General features: G+C 48.1%; 1 protein-coding gene and 1 pseudogene across 4 annotated transcripts in view; one reads left to right on the top strand and one right to left on the bottom strand.

Moving 5' to 3' along the window:
* Positions 1-1,400: 1,400 nt before the first annotated feature.
* CD6 (CD6 molecule) overlaps positions 1,401-27,500 on the top strand; it is a 44,713-nt gene continuing 18,613 nt past the window's right edge. For 2 of the 4 annotated variants that reach the window (XM_039860276.1, XM_039860275.1), the window contains exon 1: positions 6,948-7,176. In XM_039860276.1, the coding sequence (XP_039716210.1) occupies positions 6,966-7,176 (211 nt within the window). In that variant the 5' untranslated portion in view covers positions 6,948-6,965. Of the gene's footprint in view, positions 1,406-5,933; positions 6,015-6,947; positions 7,177-27,500 lie in introns of those variants that run through there. The other 2 variants (XM_039860277.1, XM_039860278.1) reach the window with 2 other exon arrangements.
* On the bottom strand, positions 2,644-2,762 carry LOC120600941 (uncharacterized; annotated as a pseudogene).

The following is a 27,500-nucleotide window of genomic DNA, read 5'->3' as shown; positions in this document are numbered from 1 at the left end:
CAGTACTTCTGCTGAATACTGAGCAGGATGGTCACCTCTGGAAAAAATGCTGATGTTGTTCTAGCTGGGTGTTTTTTTTTTTTGTTTTTGTTTGTTTGTTTGTTTGTTTGTTTCATGGAACTAGCTGGGTGGGTTTTTTTTGTTTTTGTTTGTTTGTTTGTTTGTTTCATGGAACACCATCTTTACTTAAAGTTATGGTTATTCAGACTTGAGGATTTGGCAGACAATTTTTTGAAAATGAACAAAGTGAGCCTGACGGTATTTGTCGCCAACGATGAAATGGAGCTTTTAAGTGAAAATTCGAATTTTAGAAAACTCGTATCTGCCATCGTGATCTTGACAGCTTCCCAGTGCTTGAAGTCTTCTGACAGGATCAGAGATGATACTAATGAATGTGATTTTTTTCATGTTGGGTGATGAAATATGTCAACATTTGGAAGATCTGCATAACTCTGTGAACCAGTATGTTCCAAAGTGACTGAGGCATGTTACTTACAATGTCATGCACAGATAAGAGATCCCTTCAAAGCAAGCTAGACCAGCGAGTATTAATTTCAAAGCGTATTAAAGTTCACTGATACAATTTTAGATCCCATATTGCGACTAACCTTTAGAAACCATCGCTTGCCAAATGTTGTAATATCAAAGAAGAATATCTAAAGTTATCTAAAAGGGCTCTAAAAACACTCCTCTTTTCTCCAATTACATATCACAAAGCCAGATTTCTTCTGTATACTTCAACCGAAACAGCCTGTCTCAACAGACTGAATGAAGAAGTAGATATGAGAATCCAAGGTTTCCAAGAGATTTGCGAACATATCAAACAATGCTACTCTTCCCGATAATTTTCTGGGGGTTTGGAATATACAGTAACTTTTCATAAAATGTGTTATTTATGTTGACATGTAATGAGTTTATTGTTGCTATTTTTAAATGAATTAAATAAATATTTAACATTTCTCAGTTTAATTGCTATTATGGTAAGTATCGATAGATATAACCCACGTACACAAAAGTTCTTTGGATCCTGGATAATTTTTTAAGACTATACAATAAGATGGAGAACTGCTGCCCTCTGTGTGCTAAAAGATAGAGGATCAACCCCACAAAGATTTAGGTGGCTGCCGTATTGGAAAGATTTTAGCGGTTCAAAAGTCTGGGGCATGCTGGGACACTGCCTCTGGGGAGAGGAATAAGCTTTTGCACCTTGCATCCCCTCCTACCAAGAACAGGGCACAGTATGAGGTGGCCCCTTTGGAGTTTGGAGCATACACTATCATTGGGATCCCTGTTCTGACTCATGTATCATGTGACTTGAGGGCTGCCAGTGCTGAGTGTGGCTCAGAGCAAGAGAAGACTCTATAGCAGGCCCAGACCATGGCTATATGACTTATCTCTTCCGATCGTGCCAGAGATACCAAAATGTGTGGAGTCTCTGGAAGGCTCTAAAGGGGGGGAATTTGCAGCACAAACCTCTAGGGTCCCAGAGCAAAGCCACGACTCCTGTAGCAGAGAACCACTTGTCATTCGAAGGTCATCTCTTGGCCCTGATAGACACTTTTGCCTGATAATGCAAATTATCAGGCAACCCGAGGGCCTGTCATGAATTACGTGTGATCACACACAGCAGGTAAGATCTAGGAAGAGGGCAAAGGTGATTCATTGTACAACAGCTTCAGGCCCGAACAGGCCTAGGAGGTGCAAGTAAGTTCCACAAACACATGGTCTCTACCTGTGCTGCATCCATGTTTCTCTTTTAACTACCTTCTCTGGTCTCAAGAGAGCTGCCCTTGATGGAGGAGGAAACCTCAGGCCTGGTTGACAAATGGGACAGCACGATAGTTTGTTGCTAACTAGAAATGGACAGAAGCTGCACCACGGCCTCGCTCGGAGGTGGCCCTCAAGGGCAATGATGAAGGGATCCCCCCACGGGCAGCGATGTGACAGCACCTTTGGTCATCCCCCACATAAGGAAGGAAGAGTGGCTGAAGGTGGGGATATACAAGGAAGGAACAATATTGGAAAATCAGAGACAGGGATATTTGGGCTAGAGACACCTGGGTGAGTCTGTGGAAATGGGCACAGAGCACGCAGTTTTTTATGTCATGTTAATGCCCAGCCGAGAAGTCTACAGGAGGGCCCTCCAACAATCAAGTGGGCGTGATGCCTTTTCCCGTGGGCGTTAGCCAGCCCCTCTCCTTTGGCCATGCCTGTGCTGATGCCAGGGGTGGCAGGAATGGAGGCGATATGTGGGCAGACAGTTCTGAGAGCCTTCTCAAGAGTCCAAAATGGACCGGTAGTCGCACACAGTGTGGACAACTCAGTGATGCTTCTTATTGCCTTTATTTCTTTCCCTATTTTACTCCTCCTCATTCGTCTCTCTGTTCCCTGGGATCACATTTCCAAATAACCTATCTGCAAGCAGGTTATTTGGGGTCGGAGACAGGCAGAGATACTACCCTATTTAAAATCGTAACCCCTTCCTGGTGCTCCTAACCCCCACCCCCACCCCTTACTCAGAAACTAGAGGATTCTATTTTTTTTTTTTTTTTTTTAGGCGAGGCAACTCTTGGTTGACCTCACAGATTGCTAGGACCTTGTCAGCTTACAATCCCTTATTATTTTATTTTATTTTATTTTTTACGCCTACAGCACCTGATCTTCTTAGGTGGTCTCCCATCCAAGTACTAACCAGGCTCGATCCTGCTTAGCTTCCAGGATCAGACGGGATCGGGCTCGTTCATAGTAGCATGGCTGTAGATTCTATTTCTTTTCTCCATATAATTCACTAATTTACTATGTCAATTGTTTATCATGTGACTCTCCCACTAAAATGGGAGCTCTATAAGAACAGGAATATTTATCTGTTTTGCTCAGTGCGATGTCCCCAGCACCTAGAACACATGCCAAACCCGTGTCAAATGAGCGATCAAGTGATTAGAGCTAATGCGTGTACATTTAGGCGCTGAATATTTAGACAATGGTAGAAAATTCTGGACCTCAAGAAAGACAAGGATTGGCTGTGGCTGGTTCAAGGATGGCGGTCAGGACTGAGGAATTTCAGGGCTCCAGAGATGGAAGGGTGAGCTCGACTTAGGCTGGCGGCAGGGCTCTCCCAGAGTTTAAAGTCCCACGGAGCCAGAGCCTTTCCTGGTGGAGGTACTCGTGTTTCAGCTGAAGCCTTTATCGTGGTCTAAGTGACAATTGCCCTGCCCCCCATCCCCCGAAAGGCTGAATTGCCTGTATTTAGAGCTCCGGGTTTCAGGCTGGACAGACCCGAGTTCAGAGCCTAGCCCTACAACTTCTTAGCTGTGGAATCTTGAGCAAACTACCTCTCTAACTTTGGTTTCCTTATCTGCAAGGATGTGCTAAGGACAGAACCTATTTAGTTGGGTCGTTGTGAGAATGGGGTGGGGTGGGGATCCCACATAAAGTGTTTAACACAACAGGAAGTGCTCACTAAATGTCAGTCAGCATTAAACTTTCCTGTATGCCACATGGTGCAGGTCTAGGGCTCCCCTTCCTTCCTCCTGGTGAGAGCTGGCCTTCCGTCAATAATGCTGCTTATCCCACGTGGCTTAGCCAAGGTCAGGAGAGAGAGGAAAAAAATGCCTGGGCTCTCCACAGCATGGAGAAGCCCTAGGTGGCCTTGCAAATTGGATTCAAAGCATCCTGGCTCCAAGAATTATAAATAAAACTAAGCTCACTGATTTGGGCACCCACCTGGGCATACCCTCCAGCTTCCTGTTCAGAGTGTCATGTCCATGAAACATGGGCTGCTTGAGGTGCGTCACATCAATCTCCAGTGATGTCCGCTCTCAGCGTACTGTCCTGCCTCTACTTACCCTGTGCCCTCTTTAGGGGCACCCTTTTTGCCACCTTACACCCACCTCTACCTGCTGAAACCGACCCATCCTTCTATTTGTCCTGCCTTTCTCATTTCACTTATTTTCCTTTCCTGCCTTTTTTTTTTTGGCTTTAAAACCTACTTCCTCCTTATTCCATTTTATTGACCTACTAGTTTAACACGCAATTTAATTTAACACAGTCAAAAATTGGTCACTATTTTTTTGTTCCTGCCAAATAATAAATAGATCTTTCTTTCTACTCTCGTCACTTCTTACTATTTCTCTTGTTGTTGTTTTTTGGTTCTTTGATATATTTTTTTCCTAACCTCACACATTAGACATCGTCATTGTTTTTTACCACCAAAGCTTATTTAATTTACCTTCCTGTTCACATGTTTCTTTGCTCACCATTCCAGCTCGAATCTTATGCTTTCCTTCTGGGATGATTTTCTTTGTTCCTGAAGAACATACTTAGAATGTCCTTAGGAGAGGATCTGTTAGTTGTAGATGCTCTCAGTTTCTATCTAAAAATGCGTCTGTTCAACCTCATTCTTGAAACATCTTCCAGGGTGACAATTATTTTCTTCTAGCTCTTTGAGATGTCATTCCACTGTCTTCCGGCTTCAGTTGTTGATGTTAAGAAGTTAGCTGCGACTACTTTGTTCGTCCATTTTCTCTCTAGTGATTAACGTTTTTGCTACCGTAAGGTTTTGGTGCAGGTTTCTTTTTATTTATCTTGCTATGCGTGGTTTTGGGGGCGGGGGAGGGGCTGGCAAGCTCTGAGGATTGTGTCTTTTATCACTTCTGGAGAATTTCCATTCCATCTGTACTTCTAATTAGACCAACCCTTTCAAACCCTTTTTCCCTCCTCTGTGTCTGTCTCTTAACTTCTGTTTTGTAGTTTCCATCTCTTTGTCTCCATGTTGCATTCTGGGTAAGTTCTTCAGATCTGTTGTCCAGCTCACTAGCTCCCTCTTCAGCTACATTAATCTACTGTTTAATCTATCCATTAGATTGCTAATTTTGAAGGGTATATTTTTCACCGATCAAAGTACTACCTTTTTTTTTTTTCAAATCTTTCTGGTCATTTAAAATAGTCTCATTCCTTATCTATACCTTTGATTACTAACTTTTATTTCTTTAAGCCTCTGAAACATCCTTATCTTATACGACATATACCATAGTTCCATGTAAAGTTTTGAAGGTCTGAGTCTATCGTTTACAGCTTTGTACAATTCTTGCTTAAAATGACTAGTCGTGAGGTAATTTTATGTATCTACTTGACTGAGCCTTAGGGTGCCAAGATATTTGGTCCACATTATCTGGGGTGTGTCTGTGAAGGTATTGCTGGATGAGATCAACATTTGATCAGTAGGCTGAGTAAAGCAAATTTACCCTCCTCAGTGTGGGTGGGCCTCATTCAGTCTCTTCAAGGTCTGGATTTTATTTTATTTTTCACTTTGCTCAGGCTCTAGATTTTGTCCCATTTAACTGAAGTTCTTGGCCACCTGGGATCAGCAACCTCTGCTTCTGCTCTCAATTATCTCTTTGGAAAACTTTCTCTTATTATTTTTGACCTCTGATAATTATCCTTAATTTCTTGCCACCTCAGCAATGCATTTCTAAATACGTTTTTAAATATTTTTATCCAGCTTTTTTGTGTGCATGCGTGTGTTTTGTTTCAGGAAAACTTTTCAACATTTGCTGTCTACCACATTTCCAGAAACGGAATGAAGTCTAGCCATCTTTCCTGGCCCATTCAAACCTATGTCTCTTAGGACTTGGCTCACCAGACTCCCCATTGTGTTCCTCTTACCCAGGCCTGAGGTTCGGTCACCTGCGTTTGTGACCTATATGCTCCTCGAGGACAGGGATGTGGTTCCCTCTCTTCGCCTTCCACAGAGCCCATTCCAGAGTTCCCCACACTCAAGTCTAAGTGTCAGTTGAATGAAATTGCATCTGGAGGCTGAAGGCACCTATCCACCACTTGTGCTACCAGAGACCTTCCACTAGAGGGCAGCCTCAGCTGGTGCCAGAGCTGGGTCCACCCTGCAGGGAAGGGCAGGATTTGCGGTGGGAGGGGCCTGGCTCCCTGTGGCTCCAAAACCTGGACATCCAAAGCCCCTCCAGAAGGGACCCAGAGGAGGAATCTTCTTCATTCCACAGGTGAGTCTGAGATGGGGTCATACAGGAAAGGGCCAGGATGGAACCTTGTTGAGTCTCCTCTGCACTCAACTTCTTCAAGAGTTTCTGCTTGGACAACCAAATTAAGTTATCTGTCCCTTTGTTCATGCAAAAACGTTTATTCAGCATCTACTGTTGGCCCCACAGAGAGTGCAGTGGTGAATTAAACACGCTTGGTCTTTGCCTCATTCCCCGTGTCAAGTGCAGCCCAACTGGACAACCGAGTGTTTCCACACAAGCCCTGGGCTTCCTGCTTCCCCTTTTTGCTCCCGCTGCTCCTTCTGGCCCAGAGGCCGCCCGCCATTGCTGCCTGTTGAAATCCTGCTCATCCTTCGGGGCCTAGCTCCCGTGCCTGACTCCCATGCTTAGCCCGGGACCCATTGGTGGTGGGCACTGGGCTCTCCTGGGCCATCTTAGGAGACAGCTCCAGCCTGCAGAATAGATGGGGACAATGCATCTCTCAGGCCCTTCCCAATTTACGATTCCCCAAGGGACAATGGAGGCTCTCCCTCTCACAAGTGCAAGACCACGCCCTCCTTCTTCCCAGCCGTCATTGCACCCAAGGACAAAGTCACCCTTCAGATTTAATCCCAGATTTAAGTGCCAGATTCCACGGAATGGAACAGACAGGTCTCTTGTTCACTCTCTCAGCTGGTATTGATTGAGCATCTACTATGTATTGGGTCTCCAGGAATGAGGCAGGACCCCTCGACTTCCTTTTTCCTTAGGGCGTGTGTGTGTGTGTGTGTGTGTGTGTGTGTGTGTGTGTGTCTCACTGTGACTCTTGGGGTTCAGCCAGACTTGGTGGGCTCACAGCAGAGGCACCTGGGTTCTCCCTACCAACCTCTACGATACCAGCCTGGCTTCCTGGAGACCAAAACCACAAGTAGAGTACAGAGGCGTGAGAGACGTTCACAGGCTGAGTTTGGCCGCATGCGTGCAAGAGCGCTTTCTCTTGCAGAGAGGAAGGTACAAACAGGAGCGGCAAAGGACAGAGTAGGTGTGAGGGACACTCAGTGGCCATGTCCACTTCTTGGCCCTAGGATGGCGCTTCCCGCCGGTGGACACGCACAGCAGTCGGCGATGACTCCAGACATGTGGTTCTTCTTCGTAACCGCTGGACTGCTGACGGTGGCCCTCTCAGGTAGCCCCCCTTCCCCACCTCCTGTCACTCCTGCGGGGCGATCTGGGTCCTGGCCTCTGGGCCCCGTTGTTCTGGTTGTTTTCTCACACTCGCCTTTCTGAAGCCTGTTAGCGGAGACTGTGCTCTGGCACCAGGGAGGTCCCAGCTGTGCCAGCAGCAGTTGGGGCCCAGAGGGGGATCAGGAATCCCCTGGAGGGGCTGGCGCTATGCCTGGGCAGTGCCGAGAGGGTGAGGTCATGTGCACTGTCCTCCCGGTGAGCTCCAAGGGTCTGAGGAGGGAGGCGCCTCCCGCCCATAGGCTCGGGAACTCCCCCAGCCCTCCGTTTCTTGCCAGCTCTCAGGAAGGAACCATCTGCCTTCCAGAGAGATGGGGGCCACTGGTGATTGCATTTTCAATCCCAAAGCCAGGCTCTGGGCTCACCAGGCTGGTACCACTCACAGAAGAGCCGTCCTGAGAAAAAGTTCTAGAAGCCAAGGGGAGCTGAGGACAACTGGTCGCCGGTGGCTCTGGCACAACCATTTGGGGGTAGTTTAAGACACAAATGAACAAGAAGGTTCTTGAGGGCCATCTCCCCCGTTCGTGAGTTCTCCCTGGGTGCCAAGGCACCCTCATGACCCGGGCCAGGGCGACAGGTGGCCAAAAGGTTCAAGCCCTGGGCTATGCTCATCGGATGCTGTCGGCCCCGGCCGAGTGCGGGGCCCAAGCTGACACAAGCTGGGCAGGGCCCGGAGATGCGAGAGATCTTGTCACAGTTGGACCCTTACATTTGGGGGTTGGTATGGAAACAGAATTCTGGGCCGATTGCTTTTGGTCTGGTGTGAGGGAGACAGAGGAAGACCATATCGGGAGGGACATCGGGCCCGGGAGGACTGAGAGATTGGGGAGCTAAGGGGTGCCTGTTCTCTCTGACTCTGCAATGTGCTCCAAGCCTCCCGACCTCGCACTGGTTCAGGAAAAGCTGTTTAGCTCCGGGAGTGGGGATGTGCGCGCCTTCGGCCCGTGCGGGGCAACCTGGCCTGTCATGCTTTTCCACGAGCGCCTGGAGCTCAGCCGCCTTGGGCTGGGAGCTGAGACAGACAGACAGCCAGAGAGCGAGTCCCTCCCTTCCCATCACCATGGTCCTCGGTGTGTTCTCCATGAGGCCCAGCCACCAGCCTTGGCTCAGAATCAAGTCTGAGTCTGAAAGTTCTGCCGGCCCGCCCCGGGCCTGGGGAACTGACCTTGAACAGTGCCCGAAGGGAAGCGGGAACCCAGGGCCTGGGCAGGGCTCAGCACTGTGAAGCGAAGGGGCCCCATGAGCCCGGTCCGCTACCCTTCTGTCCTGTGTCATCCTGACACTCACGCCTGACCCGCGTCCACTCCCAGTACAGCGGCTTACTCGCCTTCGTATCCAATTGACTCACTTGTTACTAATACAAGCTTAGTTTTGAAAGGAAACTTTATGTCACTGTTACAAATGGAAAATTGACATCATGTGCCATAAATAAAAGGTAAAAAGTAAGCCCCAAAATAAACAGTGGTGAAAACCAATTTCTGTTACGTGCTAGCGAAAGAGTTAGAGGAACGTAAAAGCCCTTGAACCTGAAGCCAGAGTCTCTGTGAAAGGGGAGCCGAGGTGGGTGACAAGGACATCTGGCTCCAAAGTGTCATTTTTTCCCTTGACTTTTCAGGGGGACTGAAAGCACTCTGAGCAAGAAACGGTTTCCTTGATTTCGATTTAATGACATTGAACGTCCCTTCCTTAAGCTCTCATAAGGGTCCCCGGTGGTGTACTTCGTACCGCTGAGAAGTATGGCCTGACGGGCAGGGCATTGCGGGCAGAAGGAAACTGAGCCGAAGCCCCCCACGGGAGTGGAGGGGACGGAGGGTGGGAGCGTCTGGTGTGGCCAGAGACAGCCGACGTGGGAGGCCTGCTGAGTGGTTCTCCCCTTCGGCCCTAGTTTGGCAGGACCCAGCAAGATAGACCCAGATCTGCTTGCGAGGTCTCCCTGGCCAGAGAGTGTGTTGGGCAGACCAGGTCGGGGAGAGGAGATGAGGATCCGCAAGGAGAAAAAAGAAAGATAGAAAGCAAATCGGCGGAGGAGAGGGAGGAAGGGGAGCCGGGAGAATGAGGCTAATGACAAAGTTCCAGGGCCTTTAGCCCGAGAGTGGCGTGTGGAGTCTGGTGGGGTGATCCGGCTGCAGGCTGGGGCCACAGGCGGCTGGAGTCAGGCCCTCTCGGGCACTGGCAGACCTGGCCGTGGCAGTGGGTGCTGGGCAGGACTCCCCTCTCCGTGTCCCTTTCCAGGGCCTGTTCTAGGCTCCCCCCCGGGCCACACACGCAGCTGTTTCTCTGGGCCAGCCTCTCGTCAGGGCTGGGTTCGGGCTGGTGAATGACCCAGGAAGAGCCCAGGGCAGAGGCTGGGGAGCCGCGCTCTCCATTCTCTGCCGGTGCTTCGTGGGGGCCTCGGTCCACGGCCCCCAGTTCTGTGCCCTCCAGTTCTGTGCCTCGGTTTCCTGATCAGCCAACTGGAGACGAAGGGCCAGAGAGAATGAACTAGAAGCCCTTGACTGGGCAGGGTGGGGTGGGGTCGGGAGAGGGGAGGTGTTACCCGGCTCTGCCTCCAGTTCGCCGTGTGCGCCTTCTCCTCTGAGGACCCCAGTTTTCTTGTCAGCGGAATGGGGTGCTTTGGGCAGACAGTCCCTAAAGGCTTGGTCACATCTGACACTCCATGTGTGACTCGCTAACAGAGAACCGGGCCCTCCCGCGCCGGCAGCGCCAAGGTGGACCGTGGCCGGTGGATTCTTGCTGATGTGCCCTGAAAGGCTTTTACTTCAAAAAAGCCATTGTGATGTCTTAAGTTAAATTGAGAAAATCTATTTTTTTCTTACCTTATATGGTCAGTATACGAATCTCGTTTTATTTAAAATTCCAGTAATTTTTAACTACAACTCTCAAGAGGGTCTTTGATGAATATTTCAGCAAATCAGGTTGAACAGAGTAAGCTTCCTTAAATAAGAAATACCACTTACAAATGTAGCCGATTAAATTCCCTTAGATCTGTGCTGTCCAATAGAGTAACCACCAGACGTACGTTGGAAATGCTAGTCCGAATTGAGATGCGTTGGAAATGTAAAATACACAGCAGATTTTGAAGATGTCTTAAAAAAAATGCAAAATATCTCAATAACTTTTATATAAGTTACATGTTGAAATGATAATATTTTGGATATGTTAGGTTACATATATTTTATTATTAAAATTGAGTTTACCTATTCCTTTTAAAAGTGTGATTACTAGAAAATTTAAAATGACATATATACCTCACATTATATTTGTTTGGGACAGTACTGCCTTAGATAGTCTAATCTACATTTACAAATTTCATAAGTTCGATTTTCTTATAAATGCTTCACATACCTCTAAGAAGCAAAACCTTCCCAAGGGTTTCAAAGATTGCTTTAGATCTAAAAACCTAAACAAAGTAAATGTTATATTCTCTTAAATAGTCCAATAATGTTTAGAAACATCATCAAGTTCTCTCAAAATGTCCAACTTAAAATTGCAACCGAAGTCAACTACTCGATTGCATTCATGAGAAATTCTAGTGGCCAAACGCTCTTAAACAACACAGATACAGGACTTTCTACACCGACACACAGTACTCGACCCAGCTCACACTTCACACACATGTACGAACACGATGGTTTTTGTTTATCTCATCTCCATTGTTTAAATTCAAGTTCTCCTGGGCTTACGAGCTACTTACCAAGGAGAAAGGGATTGTGGCGCTGCAGGAGCTCTCTGAGTAACTTGGGTTATCTAGAGCAGCTGAACTGACATGAGATCACCTTTTTTTGTTGTTTTGCCAAAATAGAAGGTAAGATCGTGTGTGTTGCTGACGAATGCGCAGTGCCCTTTCTGTTAGCCCATATCCTCCAACTGGGCTGGTCTCTCGACCCATGACCTCTGAATCTAAGTTATACAACCTAATTCTCTACGTCCACTCCCTATCCTCATCATCTGATGGGATTAAATTAAACCAATGTGTTTACTAGTCTATTCTTTTTTTTTTTTTCACTTTCTCCCTGAAAGGCAAGACTACAACATAGATTTAAAAAAATAATAATAATAACGTATGACAGATGTTTTTGTATTTCTTCTGGCTTAGTCTGGCTGTCTGGTCATAGGTCAATGACTGGCAGGGACAGATGGCGTGGCTGTCACCATAGAGGTGGTGTGGGACAAGGCAGCTTTCTAAGGTGCTGGGGCTGGTACATTTAGACAAATGGAAATGATTACGGAGGGATCTAGAATGAATGAGAAACTGCCCACGGCCTCCCTCATTCAGTCTGCGTTACCGAGGCCTGTTCCACGTCAGCCTCATATTCTTTTAGGAAAGCTCAGGAATGAAATTCGGCTCCCAGATGTTGAATTCAGAGGATGAAGAATCAGCTTCCCTGCCCCCGGCCCCGGGACAAGGAGGTGGCCCCAAATGGGGCTTGGGGACAGGGACTGGGCTCCCCTGCCCCCTGCCTAGAGCACAGCCATAAAACCACCAAATAACGCCCACGCCCCTTGCTCAGCCCAGCGCTGAGCAGACTGTGGTGGGCTGGAATCTCCAAGTTCATCTCCCTCCCCAGTCACAGGGGCCCCCAGACTCTCCATCTCACCCTCATTGCCAGCCCCGCTGGCCAGATTGGGGCGAGGTGAGCTCCCCAGTGTTCGCTAAAGCTGCCGTCTACCTGACAATTTACTTAATAGTCTCTTAAGTGACAGTTTAAAGCATAAATACATTTATTTTTTAGAAATAAAAAAAAAAATTATATTGCCCCCATAAAGAGAAAGCCATTGTAAATCACCTTGATGGTAGTGATGGTGAAAACAAACATAATGGAAATGAAACAATGTCCTTTAGTTCTGGCCTGATGCGGAGATGCTGCTTTCCCTCCGCTCAAACGGGAAGGTGAGAGGGTTGTAGAAATCAGAGAGGCGTCAAGTGCTAGCTAAGTGGTAGCCCCCTGGGAGATTTTCAGAAAGGGAAAGGGGGCATGACTCCCTTCAGTGACGCAGTGGTGACCACGTTAGTGACCACCTAAGTCATTTCTCTAACCACTGGGTATGTGCCCGACATTTTGGAGGCACTCGTCCTGAGAAAGGACACGGGGGTAGGTTGGCATGTCCCCTCACCTGACCGAGCCTGGGGAAACTGCCTGCTTGCCTTCCCAGGAGTGCCCTGGACACGAAGGGCTCATGTCAGGCTGTCCCCAGGCACTGGGGTCAGGCCCTGGATTTCCCTGGTGAGCCTTAAAGCTGAGGATGGTGCCCAAACTCATGTCTCCCAATTCAGCTCAGGGAAACTGAGCCCTAGCTGAGAGGGAGAAGGAGCCTTGAGGAGGGGTGAGGTGGGGAAGGAGTTTTGGAACTCTCTCTGGCTCTAGCTTACTGAGTAATCTTGGGCAAGTTCTTTCCTCTCTGCAAAAATGGGCAAATTGAGCACTAAAGACCCGGTCTAAAAATCTGGTCCTCTATGTATATTTCTTGAGACTTTACTGGTTGCGGAGCAGATCCAGCTGTTAGAAACTAGCCATAGGATGGGCACAACACGGTAACCCCAGCTGGCATCCTGCTTTGTGGAATCTTGGACCCTGCTGTGAGAATTCAGTTCCACAATCCCAGCTCTGCATGATCTGGAGGAATATTTTTTAGCTTTTCTGTGCCTGTACGCTACAGATAAAAACACCCAGCTCACCAAGGTGTGAAAGTTAATTTAGATAATGCATCTGAAAATGCTCCAACATAGCAGTGCTCCAAAATGTTATTTTATAAATGTTACACAGCAAGGACAAAGATCTCATATATGCGACTGCAGGATTTAGCGGTTAACATAACGCCGTTTGCACAATGAGCTCGTTTACCCACGTGACAACCCCATTGTACAGATAAGGAAACCGAGGTTTAGCGAGGATAAGAGACCTGTCCAAAGTCTGCAGCTGATAAATGCCAGGACTTGAGCTGAGGTCTCAGACTGGCAGCTCAGAGATCTTTCCATAGAAGAAAGTGGCCTGGCTGGTCTCGCAGATGCCGCCCTTGAGGCGCACAGCCTCACCGCTGCATCCAGGGACAGCCCTCGGGGGCCTCTGGGTCCTGGGGCCCCCAGGAAGGCTTGTCAGGGACAGATGGAATCAAAAGTGGCTGCCTCCCTCACCATGGCCCAGCCTCAGGGGATTTTCCAGGCACTGACCCGGCCCACCGGGGCCAGGAATGAATGAAAGAAGTTGAAGAGGCACCACATGCCAGGGAAAAGCTCGCCCGGCAGGCGTGTAGTCACGTTTAGTTAGCAACTGCTGTGTGCCCGGCCCTGTGCTGCCACTGAGATACGAGATATGAAGGTTTGCCCTTGACCACTTGAAATATTGTGAGGAAGGTGGTCAAACACACAAGGATCAGTCTGGGATAGGAGTGACCAAAGGAGCAATTCAATGACAGTCACGGCCACCATCCATTGCAGGGGACTTAACCATTCTGCAAGCATCAGCTCCAATTATCCTGTAACACCCAGACATTGGGGCACTCGCTCCATTTTGTAGGTGGGGAAACTGAGGCTCAGAAAGTTTTGGATTTTGTCTCAGGCTGGCAGCTGATGTTGAGTTTAGATCCACGTCGGTAGGTCTTCAAAACCCATGTTCTCCATCACTGGGCTGCACTGACTCCAGGAGCTGAGAATCAGAGAAGGGAGAGCTCAAGTCTCCCAGAGACATAAGGCTGCTTCCCAGAGAGGGGGACATCACTGTCCCAGGGGACTGGACATGGAGGACAGAAGTCTTTCGCGTACAGAGAAGGACGGCATAACGTCCCAGGCACAAAGACATTTGAAAAAAAATGAATGCATGCAAAGTCTGGTGAGGTGGTCTGGCTGTGTTGTGTGAACAGCAACTTCCTGGTTTCGGTGACTTACGCCAATTACACGCTCTACCACCATGGCGGGAAGAGGGATGAGGGAGGCACGGGACATCCCTCCGTGCTAGTTTCACAGCTCTTGTGAGTCTTTAATTTTAAAATAAAAATATTAAGGGGGGAACGTGGCATTTTAGGCAAAAAAGACCCATTCGAGCAGCAGCCTGGAGGCAGAACAGGCAAGGTGACAGCCCTGGAAGGGTTTCCCTGGCTATAGGTCATTGTGACCAGCCAGCCCTGCTGGTCCCACAGGGCATGTTGGGTGGGTGAGGCCACAGTTTCCAAAGGAGCTGAAATTCAAGCTGTTTTCCTTCTCCTGACTCGTCCAGACTGGTGGGTCATGAGGGCTGAAAGTCGCGAAAATGCCAAACAGAGTGGCAGGCCCACAGAAGGAGCGTTGACAAATGTGAGCTAGGCAAGTATAACCTTAGTGGCCTCCCGCGCAGCACTCTGTAAGTTCATAAACCTGTCTTCTCCAAATTGCAGCCCTAGGAAGTAAGAGTTATCAGCCCGATTTACTGATGGAGCAGCCGGGGCTCAGGCAGAAGCGACTTCCTAGATCGCACGGCTGATGGATCTTTAACTTGATGGCTCCAAATCCATACTGGTTCCCAGCCCTGGAAAACGGGCAGGGTTTGGGGGTAGATGGCGCCCCCTCAGGATTTCTGCAGGAAAGCTCTCCCCGTTCTTTGGGGACCTTTCACCTCACCCACCATCAGCTGGGCTATCATGGAACCGGGGCGAAAATACACTTGAGCGTGATTGTGGGTCTGAAGCCACCTCCCGGCCGAGTGTCCACGGAAAGCGTCAGTTTTCCCGACTGTGAATCGGGTGGATGGCAGCCTCCAAAAGCCCAGGGCTGAGCTGAGGCATGTGGGGGAAATGTGGGGCTCCTTGAGGTGCTAGAGAGCCCCATGGCCACCACTGCTGCTGAGCCTGGGGCCAGGGAGGAGCTCACGGGGACAACTGAGGGGGAATAGAGGAAAGCCTGGGTTTCCGCCCACCATTTTGTAGACTCCTGTGGTCTGACTGCTTTCTGCTTGAAAATGGCGCAGAGAGAGCCTCCAAGAGGCCAGCCCGGGCAGGGGAAGCTGTGGAGCCCTTGGGAAATGGCTGCACTGGGGTCCCCTAAAGGGAAAGTGATCTCCTTGCTCTCCTCTGCAAAAGGGGTTGCTCCTGGGTCTCCACCGTGCGTTAGGGGCTGGGGAGCACATTGGAAGGTGCATCTTATAAGTTTCCAGGCCACCCCGCTTTCTGGGCTTTCTGGGCGGGAGTCAGTGCACAGCTGTGGGGGCTAAGGCTGGGTGGGGACACAGGCCGTGGGAGTGAGGAGGAACCTGAGAGCTAAGCGCTTCTCAAGGAGTCTTGGGGATCCCATCTGAGCCCCCCGCTTCCAATCTGGAAGCCACCTACTGATCCCTGAGCCAGGGAGAATGCAGAGGGGAAGTCGCCGTGTCTTCTTAGCTATGCGCAAAGCCAAGCACGGCTCTGTCCATGTTCCAGAAGAGCAAACATTCTTGGGGGTTCCGAGCCGGGTAGCCAGCTGCTGACAGGACGGGGACCGGAGTCACTTTCCAGTCACAGACCTACTCTCACCAGCTGCCTCTTCCTAAACGTGGCCGGGGGCAGGATTTTACCTGCCCTTCAGTCTAATTTTCTGTTATCGTTTTTCACTGCCAGCCGAGGGTTCCTGGGAGTGGGCTGGGGTACAGAGGCAGGGACTTGGGCACTGGACGGGCAGGAGGTCCATCCCTGACTCCGCCCAGGGAGAATCTTGTCTCGCTTCTCCCAGTGAATTAAGCTCCTGAGAGAAGCGTACTGCACTCTTTAGACAGAATTTTAGAGATATCAAGACAGTATCTGAGCTGGAAGACGCCCCAGATTTAATGTTTAACCCCCTTATTTGTCGGAGGAGGAAACGGAGGTGCAGAGTGGGGAGTGAGGTGCCTGAAGTCACAGGAGCAGGGCGAGAGGTCTGGTGCGCAGGCCCTGCCCCAAGCCTCTCCCTACACTACCCAGAAGGGCGTGGTGTGTGCCCTGGGCCAGCCAGGTTTGTCCTCGGCCTCCCCGCCACGGGAGATGGCAGGGGAGGGCTGTGGTCCGACGTGATCTGATGTGACCCCAGGTGACCCTGTTTGGTCTCTGAGATGTCAGCCCAGTGAGGCGAGGAGTTGGCTTCCTACAGCCACTCTGCCTGCGACATCTCGACAGCCACCCCCGACCCCTGTCCTTGGGGCTCACACTCTGCCTTCTCTTCCTCTCAGGTATATATTTTTTAACTTTTTATTTCAGCATAATTTCTGAGAAGTAAGACGTTCCACAAGCTTTTCACTCAGTTCCCCAACTGTTAATGTTTCACCACAATCGCTTTATCGTTTTCTCTATTTTTTATGTGTCTATTTTTTCCCGAACCACTTGAGAGTAGGCTGTAGACATAATTTCCCTTTCTCCTAAATACTTCAATGTGTCTTCTTTTTTTTTTTTTAAACGAAGACATTTTCTTATATACCCACAATATGCTCATCAAAAATCGGGTCATATACATTGGTACTATCAGGTAACCTACAGACCTTTTCCAGATGTTTCCAGTTGTTCCAACAATGTCTTCTAAGGCTAAAGAGATTTCCATTTAATATGCTGCATTTACTCTCGTGTCTTTTTATTTTCCTTTAATCTAGAATAGCTTCTCAGGTTTTTCTCCCTCTCATTGACGTTGATCTTTTTGAAGAGGTACAGCCCTGTTATTCTGTAACATGTCCTTCCTCTGGGTTTGTCTGTTGATGCCTCCTTCACCCGTAAGAGCACAAAAGGGATGTTGTGACCTTCTTTAGTGTGCCGTAACGAGGCACGTGGTATCAGCTTGTTCACCCAAAAATAAAAGGGCAAAGGGAGAGGCGACAAGCACTTATTGGAGATCCAGAAGAATAGTTATTCAGGTAGCGCTCGATCAGGCGGAAACCCAGATTGTGTTTCATTAGGAGGTGAAGGCCAAGGGGATGTATAGAAGGAAGGAAGTTCTATGGGTGCAGATAAGCGGACATAGCGAGGCTGATTCTAAAGAATGTTTTTAATTTTCAGTCGGGTGGTCACGATGTTTGCTTTCCTGTTATGTTTGCGATCGGTGATTTGCGATGCAGTGCTTTAGGCCCAGTCTGAGGTTATTTTGCCCAGTTTGAACATTCCGAAGGTTCGAGGAGACCTAAAAGACAGTTTCTCTGGGATGGCAGCTCTGACTCCATTTTAAAATGACTCTTTATATTATTTTTTACAAGTTTATTCCATCGCAGATAGTGTAACTTTGATCGCTTGGCCAAGGTCCTGTTAACTCTTTTCTCCTTTAAATTAATGTGTATCTTTTGGGCAGTTTCCTTGAGACTATGTAAATATTTTGGTTCCCCTCGAACCTTTAACTTCTAGCTGCCACATTATTAACGCTTCTGATCTGAATCAATTATTATAAAGACAGTTTCTTGATGACGTTATGGCTCCATCTTCCTTCCCGCGACAGAGTCGCTGACTTGGTGGCTCAGTGGGTGGGAGCCGTTGACTCAGTGCCTTGGAGGCCAGTGCTGACGAGGTCCAGGTGTGTGAGTCCCCCTCAGGTGGAGCCTCTGGCGGCCACCATCTTGCCTCGCCTCAGATTTGGGAACTTGGTTTGGCTCCTCTCTGTTACCAGGGCCAGTTCTCCTTCCATTTTTACAATTCCTGCCATTCATTTGTTGAGCTCCCGTTACATGCTGGGCACTGTTTTCAGCCTCTAGGGATATGGGACAAAGCCTCAGACTTCAAGAAGCTTATATTCTGATGCGGAAAATAGACAAACAAGCAAACACATTCTTTCCAATAGTATCGTTTCAGAAAGAAATATGTGCGACAAGAAAATAAAGCCAAGTAAGGGAGCCCGAAAGTGGCTGGTGTGGGGATCCAGGTGAGGTCTCCGAGGGCATTGGAGCGGAGATCTGATTGATGAGATTGGCTGGGAATTAGGAGATCTGGGAGATCATTCAGGTGCAAAGGCCCTGATGCAGGAATGAGGCTGACAAGCTAGAGGTTCCAGAAGGAGGGAGAGTATGGAGGAAGTGGAGAGGTCGGCAGGTGTCAGGGAACACAGAACACACAGGGTTTGGAATTAATCCAAAGGAAATGAGAAATCATCAGAGTTTTAAGCATAAAAGGAGGTGATCTGATTTGTCTCTTATTGTGTAGATTGTAATAAATTTTTTTTTTACAAGCAACTCCATTTATAAAAATAAGTAAGTTGATTTAAACTTAGAAATCTCTTGCCCTATCATATATCTCAAACCAATATTACTTCAATAAATAGAACATGTTTTCATAAACAAATAAAGGCACTGAAAACAAAAGAGTCATCAACTAGCCTGCCATCTGAGCCCGAATCGGTTCCCGCCTTGTTAAAAAGCTTTAGGTGTTAAAGGCCGCGCAGCCCTATAAGGTGACTTTGAAGTCCAAGGACTGAAGAATTAGAAAGGGAATAATTTGTGATTCAGTACAGCTGAATCTAGAATCTTCTTCGACTGTCTGGTTTGGGAAACAGTGCGCTAAGAAGAAGGAGGTGGGTGGGAGGAGTGGGGACAGCTGGGGGCTGTGTCGTGAAGGAGGCAAGCTCAGTCAGGTTGACAACTTAGAATCAGAGGCATTCAGGGGAAGGAGAGTCCCCTCCCCTTCTGGCCATCAGACCCTGAATGGTCCAATTCGCCCGTTTTGCCACGGAGAAAATGAGACCCCGAAGAGGGGCAGGGACTTACCCAAAGTCATAGCACTAGTTGGTTTCATTTCTACCACCTTTCATTATCGCGTCCACCCAATTCCAGCTGAAATTTCAGACATGATGTAAACATTAGTCACCCGTATTGTAAAAACGTTGTCACGACCACATTAAAAGAGATCTCACCCAGCGCCCTCACACGCCGTGGCCCTTGGCCCTTGAAGCAAGAGGGTGCAAGTCTCTGGAGCATCACAGGAGTTTAGTCTCATTAGCATGAAGGTGGCTGTGTTGATGGGCATCGAGCTGCTTTTGGTCCACATTTGTCAGGGTGGCCTCGAGAACATGGCCTCTGGGGCCGAGAGACCAGCATTTGAGTCCAGGTTCCACCACCTCCTCTGTGACCTTGGGCAAGTTCCCAAACCTCTCTGAGAAAAAATGTCAGCTCCTCAATTCTTGCTCTCTGGATAGACTCCAAAGCCCTCCCTGGGGATCCTTCCGGATAATTTTTAGTCACCTGCATCCAGGAGGGCTGTCTCAACTCTAGCTACGTCAACAGAGCTGTGAGACTCAGTTCCATGAAGCACTGGTGGGTGGATGGAGTCTGGCGATCTGAAAATTGAAGAGAGGCACATCCCTCCACCTTCCTCCTCCCTTCCAGAATTCCCTAGACACCCCTTGGGGCTGACCCCAGCTTCTGCCCCCAGAAGCAACTGGTGCACGAATAATGGCCACGTATCGTCTCCCAGTTCTGGAGGCTAAAAGCTCAAGTTGAAGGTGTCAGCAGGGTTGGTTCTGAGCCCCTCCCCGCTGCTGGTGATCTGTTGGCATTCTTTGGCATTCCTTGGCTTGTAGAAACTTCACCACAATAAATAAGGTTGCATCCTGAGGTACTGGGAGCTAGGGCTGTAACGTATCCTTTCTGGTGGGACACAATTCAGCCCGTAGCTGCGCACACGCGTGTGTATGTGTGTGTGTGTGTGACTTGGGAGTGGAATTTCTGAGTCATGATTATGGAAGTGTTTTCTAAAGTGATCGTGCTACCTTTACCGTCCCCCACCCCCTAACAACACACAGAGTCCCTACCGATCCCCGTTCTCACCAGCACTCAGCATTACCACACTTCCTGGTCGTCCCCAATCTAGCGGGAGTAAAATAGCATCTCTCGGTGGCCTGATTTTGCATTCTTCCAGTCACTGCGAGGCTGGATACTTTTCATACCTTTGTGGGTCTTGTACATTTCCTCATCTGTAAAGGGCCCCTTCCTGCCTTTTGCCCAATTTTTCTTTTTCTTTTTCTTTCTTTCTTTTTTTTTTTTTGTGCCTTTTCTTTATTGATTTATAAAAGAGATTCTTTTCTGATGAGAGTTTCCATTCAGAAAGACAAGGAGAGAGGAAGAGGGAGTTAGAGCGACTCTTCTGGCCTTAAATTTTGAGAACTGATCTGCACACAGCTACTTCAGGGGAGAAACAGGAAACCGTTTTGGGTCTTCAGTCTCTCTGGAATCTGTAGGACCAGGCGCGATTCAGAATCTAGACTGTTTAGATTTGAGAAAGGTGACATGGTGCATATATTCTATGTTATATAATGTCTCAGCCACTGGAGTCAAATACATTAACATTTCTGCAGCGAAATGTGTGATTTTTCGTAGCACACAATATAAATAAGAGACTATGAACAGCCTTGCATCAGTTCTGGTCAGGTTTCACCATTAACTGAGTTATGAAAACACTTTCAGTTTGGGGGTACCTGGGGCTTCAGAATTGCAGTACAGGATTGTGCCAACTGTTCCCAGAATGGCTAAGGAGAGTCAAGCCCTGTGGGGCCCTTTTCCCTTCTAATCTCCTGATAGCCCCAGGAAGTTGAGATTCGCATCACTATTTATGTCAAAGGTCACCGAGTCTCAGAGAGGTTAAGAAATCCAGATGGTGGTATTCAGAGAAAGAGATGGGATTCAAAGCCACATGGTGCCGACTCCAAAGCCCACACACTCCCACCTTTGCCGGGCTGTCCCCAGCCCTACGGCGGTGGCTTCTCGGCTTCTCGGCTTCTCGGCAATTCAGTTCCCCAGGACTCTGCAGTTTGGCAACAAAGTCAGCAGCTGGCGGTGCGGATTGGGAGGGTGGGATGAGGTAGGGTTGGGAGTGAGGAAGTGGGAAGTCAGTTGGCTGAGCTAGACCCTCACCCCAAAGCAGTGGGCGCTGGTTGCCAGAGACTCGGATGCCTACCTCAAACTTCCCGAGAGTCCATCATGCTTTGACCTTGACCAAACATTCAGCCAAGTGTCTACTTGGCCCAGTTTGGAGCCCTAAAGACTTGGTACCGTGGGGAGAGGCACTGACCAGAGGTGTTAGCCATCTCCGAGGTTCAGGGGCTGAGAAAGCAACATCGTCTTCCCAGCATTTAAGTCAGCTCCTTTGCAAAGAAAGATGGGGGCGTCCCGTGATGCCAGGCCACTGGCAGGGAAAAAGGGCAGGGCATACAGAGAGAGTGGCAGGTCACTGCCCTACATCACCTCTCCTAGCCCACTTGCCCTCTGGAAAGGCGCAAGTTAGATCTCCCAGGTTGGTGGGCAAAAGCTGGATATCTCCTCCTCTCCACTTTCTCAACCTTGAGAACTCCTACTCATCCTTCAAAACCCCTTCCAATTGTCCCCCACTCTTTGGTGTCAAAATTATTCCCTCTCACCTCCACCTTTCCCAGAGTATTTTGTTTTGAACACCGGATAGCTCTTATACCCCATCATAATCAACTCTGAGTGCATCTTTGTCCTCTGCCATGCTGAGGGGCCTGCCACAGAGCCTGACCAAGAGAGAAGAATGAATGAAGGAATGAATGAATGCACCTCCTTGACTCAGGGCTAAGACAGGCAGGAACGTGACAAGGCTTTAAGCCACCTACCTCAGAAGCACCCAAGACGTGAGTTGTGGAAGGGAGTATGACACAATCATAAGGCCTGACGGCTAAGAATGTGGCCTTAGAAAGACCTGAAGTCATATTCTGGCTCTACCTCCTAGTGACTGTGACCTTAGGCAAGTCGTTCCATCCTTCCGAGCCTGTTTTCTCATCCGGAAAACTGAGACTTCCTGGGGCCTTTATGGAAATGAGTAAGTGTGCGCTGTGTGTATAAAACAGGGGCACATAGTAGGTGTTCAGATGTTACCTCACTTCCAGGGAACCCAGATTTGTTTCCTGAACTTGAATTCCTGGGACCAGTTAGCCATGTAGCCATTGGCTGCTGCCAACCTCCAGCTGTCAATGACACAAGGTGGCCATGGAGTCAGGCTGAACATCCCCAGCGTCTTCCAGCTTCTCCTTTGAACCTGGATGAGTGGCGGGTGGAGCTTGGAGCTTGGAGCAGATGGGACACGCCTGGGGAAGCACGGCTGCCAGGGTTGCTCCCTGTTCCCCCAAAGAGACATTCTGGTCCCAGCCCGAAGTTCCACCTGCTTGGGAAGGGCTGTGTTTCCTTTCTAAGAAGGATGCCAATGACTCCTAATAGCTTCTGAATGTCTGACATGGAAGGGACCCTTCTCTTAAGGGGGCTTTAGGCCACCTCAGAAAGGTCTCAGCACCATGCCTGGGAGCTGGGGGGATGCTCACCCCTTGCCCACGCTCAAGCTTCATTCACCTAGAAACTGCTGCTCCAGCAACTCTCACAGACTTCGAACCAGAGTCCCTCCTGAGAGCTGGTGGGTGGGGACAGGCCCCTTGGAAAACCCAGCCCAGCCCAGCAGAGTTTTCGCTCCACTAAAACCCAGAAACCCAGCCCTGCCCTGTGCATAGAGGGCCAAGTTCTAGGGGATTTTATTCTTGAATTTCACATACTCGAGTCTCTAGCTTAACACACTGGGCCCTGTGCTGACTCCAGGTCTTGCTCATGCTATACCCCCTACACAGAGTTCCTCCTGCCATCTCTGGCTTGTTGAAGCTGCCTGATACGGTTGTAAAGAGTGAATCTGGGGAGCGAACTTGGATTTGACTTCTGGCTTCACCAACACCAAGCTGTGTGACCTTGGGTCAGTAACTTACTTTCTCTGAGCCCCTCTGTCAGTAAACAGGTTTCACAGTGGCACCTCTTCATAGAGTTATAATGAGGGTCTTTTATGACAATGGATATAAGGCATTGGGCACAGAGGAAGTCCTTGGTAAATATGGATGCTTCCCCTGCCCCCATGAAATGCTACGTGACTGTCAAGGCCTGGCCCAAAGGTCACCTCGCCGGCAGTAACTTCCTGGACTGTCCCTCCTCTGGGTTCCTTGAGCACGTGGTTCATGCTTCTGTCTGCATCTACCACAGAGAAACGGGATTTGAGGCAGCTTTTGACGCCGCCCGGGCCCCCTGGCTAGCCCCCTGGCTGGCCGCAGCAGAGCCCAGAGGGGGCCTGGCCCTGGGCATGGCTCAGGAAGTGGTGGAGGTGAGTTTTAGAAACTTCTATTAATAATAACGGTAACTAGGATTTGTTGAGCATTTACTATGTGCCCTGAGGTGCCGATCAAGTGGGTTCAAATCCTTGCTTTGCCTCTTACGAGCTCTGTTGTCCTGGAAAGTTCCTTTACTTCTTGGACCCAAAATTTCCCCATCTGTAAAATGGGGACAGTAAAAATACCTGCTTCTGAGCATTGTGCAGGAGATTAAAGAATTTAAAACTATATATAAAAAAAAACAACTCATAGATGTCTCACCCATGTAAGCATTCAAGAACCATTGGCAGTGGGCATTGATATGATTCAAGCAATTTACTGGGGTTTTTTTTTTACATATATTCTCATTTTTAAAAAAACTGTTGCTTTAATTTTGATCACTGAAATTAGATAGAGTACAAATGTTACAGAATTTAGAAAATAAAGAAAAAAACTCACCAGTAATGCTACCTTCAGAGATCACCGTCCTCACTGCTCTGTTATAGACTCTTCCAGACCTTTTATTACAGAAGAACATTGCAAACACACGGAAATGCACCAAGGGTGTTTTAACAACCCCTAAGCATCCCCACCACCAACATTGAAGAAATCTTTACATTTTTGCCCTATTTGCTCAGATCTAAGAGAGAAAACCATACAGATGCTGTTGAGACACTTCCTTTTCCCTCCCTCCCCAGAGAAGTCCCGTTCAGCGTGGCGTAGGCACCCTTCTCTCCCACGTTTTTATACTTTTATTACACAAAAATGTATCCAATAGGTGGTACACGTGCATATTTTATCTAAAAGGTATCACACCGGACATATTGTTCTACAACTTACTTCTCTCACTCAATATATTATGTTTTTAAATCTCTCCAAGTGGATAGACATAGGTCTAGTTCATTCTTCTGACTAAATAATCCAGTCTATGTTGACGAACAGTATCTCTAATTATTTCCCGCTGCTGGTGGACTCGGATTGTTTCTAGTTTTCTTCTATTACAAACAGTGCTTTTTAAAAAAAATCCCTGTATATGTCTGCATATGAATATGCCAGAAATGTTTTCTTAGGATGCGTACATAAAGATATAGTTTGAGGATCAAAGTACAAGCATCTTCAAACTTATAAGGCATCATTAGCTATTTTTCTATGCATTATATTTATAAAGCTATGATCATCCTGCATATTTTGTTTATAATCTGCTTTTCCACCTACTGTACATATGCATGCGCATATGTCTATCATATATATATGTAAATATATATATACATACATATATACATACATATATATATATTTGTACGCGTCGATTCTGCAGGATCTTCTTGGGTACTTACTGTGGGCCACGTGTTGAGTTGTTCTTGTCATCTTACTTTAGTCCTGCGAGGCTTTTATACCTGTGAGGTGAGAGAGGCAAATTGAGCATATAAAGAGAATTGCCGAAGGTCCCCATAGTAAGGAGGCTGCTGGGTTTCAAGCCCAGGTGTGTTCAGTTCTGATCCAGTGCTGTCTGCTGCCCGAGCTTCGGTAGAAGGTTCTACCCAAACCAGGTTCAAGAGCCCCATCCAAGACCTATTGAATCAAAATTCTGAATGTCCACCTTCTACACTCAATGGTCCGAATTCTCATGGGAGATGAAGAAGATGTGGACTGTGAAAGGCCAGTGTCTCTGGCCTCCTGGGCTGTCTTGGAGCCACATCATTCCTTACTTTTGGGATTTTTACTGAGCTGCTCATGATCCTCTATGTTCGGTGGGGGCAGGTCTCCTCTTACCATCTGGTAGCTGCGAAGAAGTGATAGTCTGGCACGGAGCCTGAGGAAGCCCGGGGGCCGGGACCACAGGGGCCTTTGCTTTGAGAGACACTCCTGTTACCATGGCAACTGCAGTCCACATCTCCTCTCCAGAAACACTGGATACCATGTTTGTTGAGTCAAGGAAGGGAGCAGCGAGTCGTGAGTGTGGGGCACCTCTACTAAGGTTCGTAAGAAAGGCAGGGAGAAAGGAGAGAAGGCAGCCTTTAGGGAACTGGAATTGTCCCTTTGAAGAGCAGAGAACTGAGGGGCCCTCAGAGCCATCTTCATGCCTGGGGTGGAACGTACGTACAGTTGACCATTGAACAACATGGGTTTGAGCTGTGCGGGTCCACTTATACGTGGATTATTTTCAGTAACTACAATAAATATATTTTCCTAATAACATTTTTTCTCTAGCTTACTTTATTGTAAGAATATACATATAACTTACAAAACATGTGTTAATCGATTATTATTGGTAAGGCTTTCAGTCAACCAATAGGCTATTAACAGTTGAGTTTTTGGGAAGTCAAAAGTTATAATACACAGATTTTAGATTGTGTGGGGTGTTGGAGTCCCTAACTCCACGTTGTTCAAGGCTCAGCTGTATAGTCAATGGCCAGCTGCCCTCCCGTGTCCACTCAGGACGGGGCAGGAGAAAACAGGTCAAAGCCTCAGGGGGTGAGACAAAAATGACAGCTGCCATATACCACGTCCCAAGCATTTCACATATATTATCCATGCACCCTTCAAAGCACTCCGATGTGGCCTTCTATTCTGCCTAGTGACAGGTGAAAACTAAAGGTCTGGCAGGGCTCAGTGACTTTCCCAAGGTCACACAGCAGAGACAGGTTCAGATCACTGTTCTGTCTTTCCCAAAGTCTCCGTACTAAACCATGAAAAAAGAATTTCCCAGAGTGGCGACTGTTAAGCCAATGCACCGGTGCCCGGGGAAGGTTGTGGGATCATCCCATGTACACTTATCTCGCTGATACCTGCCCCAGTTCCCGCACGTGGTACAAGGTCAGTGAATGTTAATGGAATCGAATGTGGGCCTGTAATAGACTCATTTCTCAGCTTTCAGGGTACTGTCGCTCACATGCCCTTGCTTTTCTGAGCACTAGAGAGAGAGGAGGAGTTCCAGAAATCACACACACCCCCAAGCCGGTGGTATCGCGTGATCTTTGGGCTTCCTTTCAGCGGAGATTAAGAATTGCTGCTGTCCTTGGATTTGGTGGTGGCGGGGAGGGGCATTCCACCTGGGCATGCAGGGAGGAAGTCGTGCAACCAAACGTCCTCTGTCATGTGATGTGGCAACAAAAAACAAAAAGTCTAAAAGGCTGGATTTCTGTGACCTGAGTGGCTGACGTCCCCTGGGGCTGGGAATCTTGAAGCTTTTGCCATCGTGTCTTCCTGTCAATCATGGTCTGCCTTGGTTCGTGCTGCTGTAGCAAAACGCCATAGGCTGGGCGGCCTAAACAACGAACATTTGTTTCTCATGGTTCTGGAGGCTGAGAAGTCCAAGATCAAGGTGTCAGCAGATTCGCTGTCTGGTGATGGTTCTCTTCCTGAGTTCAGATGGCCAGCTTCTTGCTGTGTCCTCCTGTGCTGGAGAGATCTCATGTTTCGTGCTTTTTTTTTTTTTTATCCTGAGGATTCACCTTCATGACCTCATTTAACCCTAATCACTTCCCAAAGACCCCACGTCCTAACACCATCATAGTGGGAGGAGTAGGGCATCGACGTATGAATTTTAGGGAGACAAAAACATTTAGTTCACAGTGCGTGCACTAAGTTTTCTTTGTGTCCCCAAACCTTTTCTAAGCATGATGGGAGAGAGTGAAAATAAAGAAACAAAAATTCTGTAAAATAAGTTAAATAAGACTAACACACCAAGTTGGTGACTTTCCCTTGAGTTCCAAGAGGAGAGAAGTCACCCCAACCTTCCTGGACTCAGAAAGTCCTCAGCAGGTATAGCCTGGTCTATTCACAGCAGCCACCTGACACCCTCTCGAGCAAGAACCACACTGTTCAACCTAGCCTTCGGGACAGCCTCATGACAAAGTAAACTCCGGCCAGCTGAGTGTCACAGCCTCTCCACGGCCCTTCCAAGAAAGAACACAGCTACCTGCTGTGAATCAAGTCATAAGTTACTGGTGTAAGCTAGCGCTGTGCTTCTTTCCAATTATAATAGAATACAGGGTTTTTTTTTTTCTTTCCAGTTGTTTTATCCATAGCTCACAATGAACAACATTAAGGGGATTTTTAAAAATTTAATTTTATTATTAGTTTCAAGCATACAGTCCATTGGTTAGACATTTATATAGTTTATAAAACGATCCCCCTCATCGCTCTTTCTCTCCTCTGGCTCTCCACCTCGCCGTTACATTCATGCTGACCGCGTTCCTTATGCCCTGCTCCCCGTCCCCGTGACCATCCATCAACTACTAATCTGTACTTCTTTA

This window comes from Pteropus medius, unplaced genomic scaffold (genome assembly GCF_902729225.1).
Source record: "Pteropus medius unplaced genomic scaffold, Ma_sr-lr_union100, whole genome shotgun sequence".
NCBI lineage: Eukaryota > Metazoa > Chordata > Mammalia > Chiroptera > Pteropodidae > Pteropus > Pteropus medius.
Note: the sequence above shows the minus strand (reverse complement) of the source record. Positions and strands in the feature narration are given on the sequence as shown.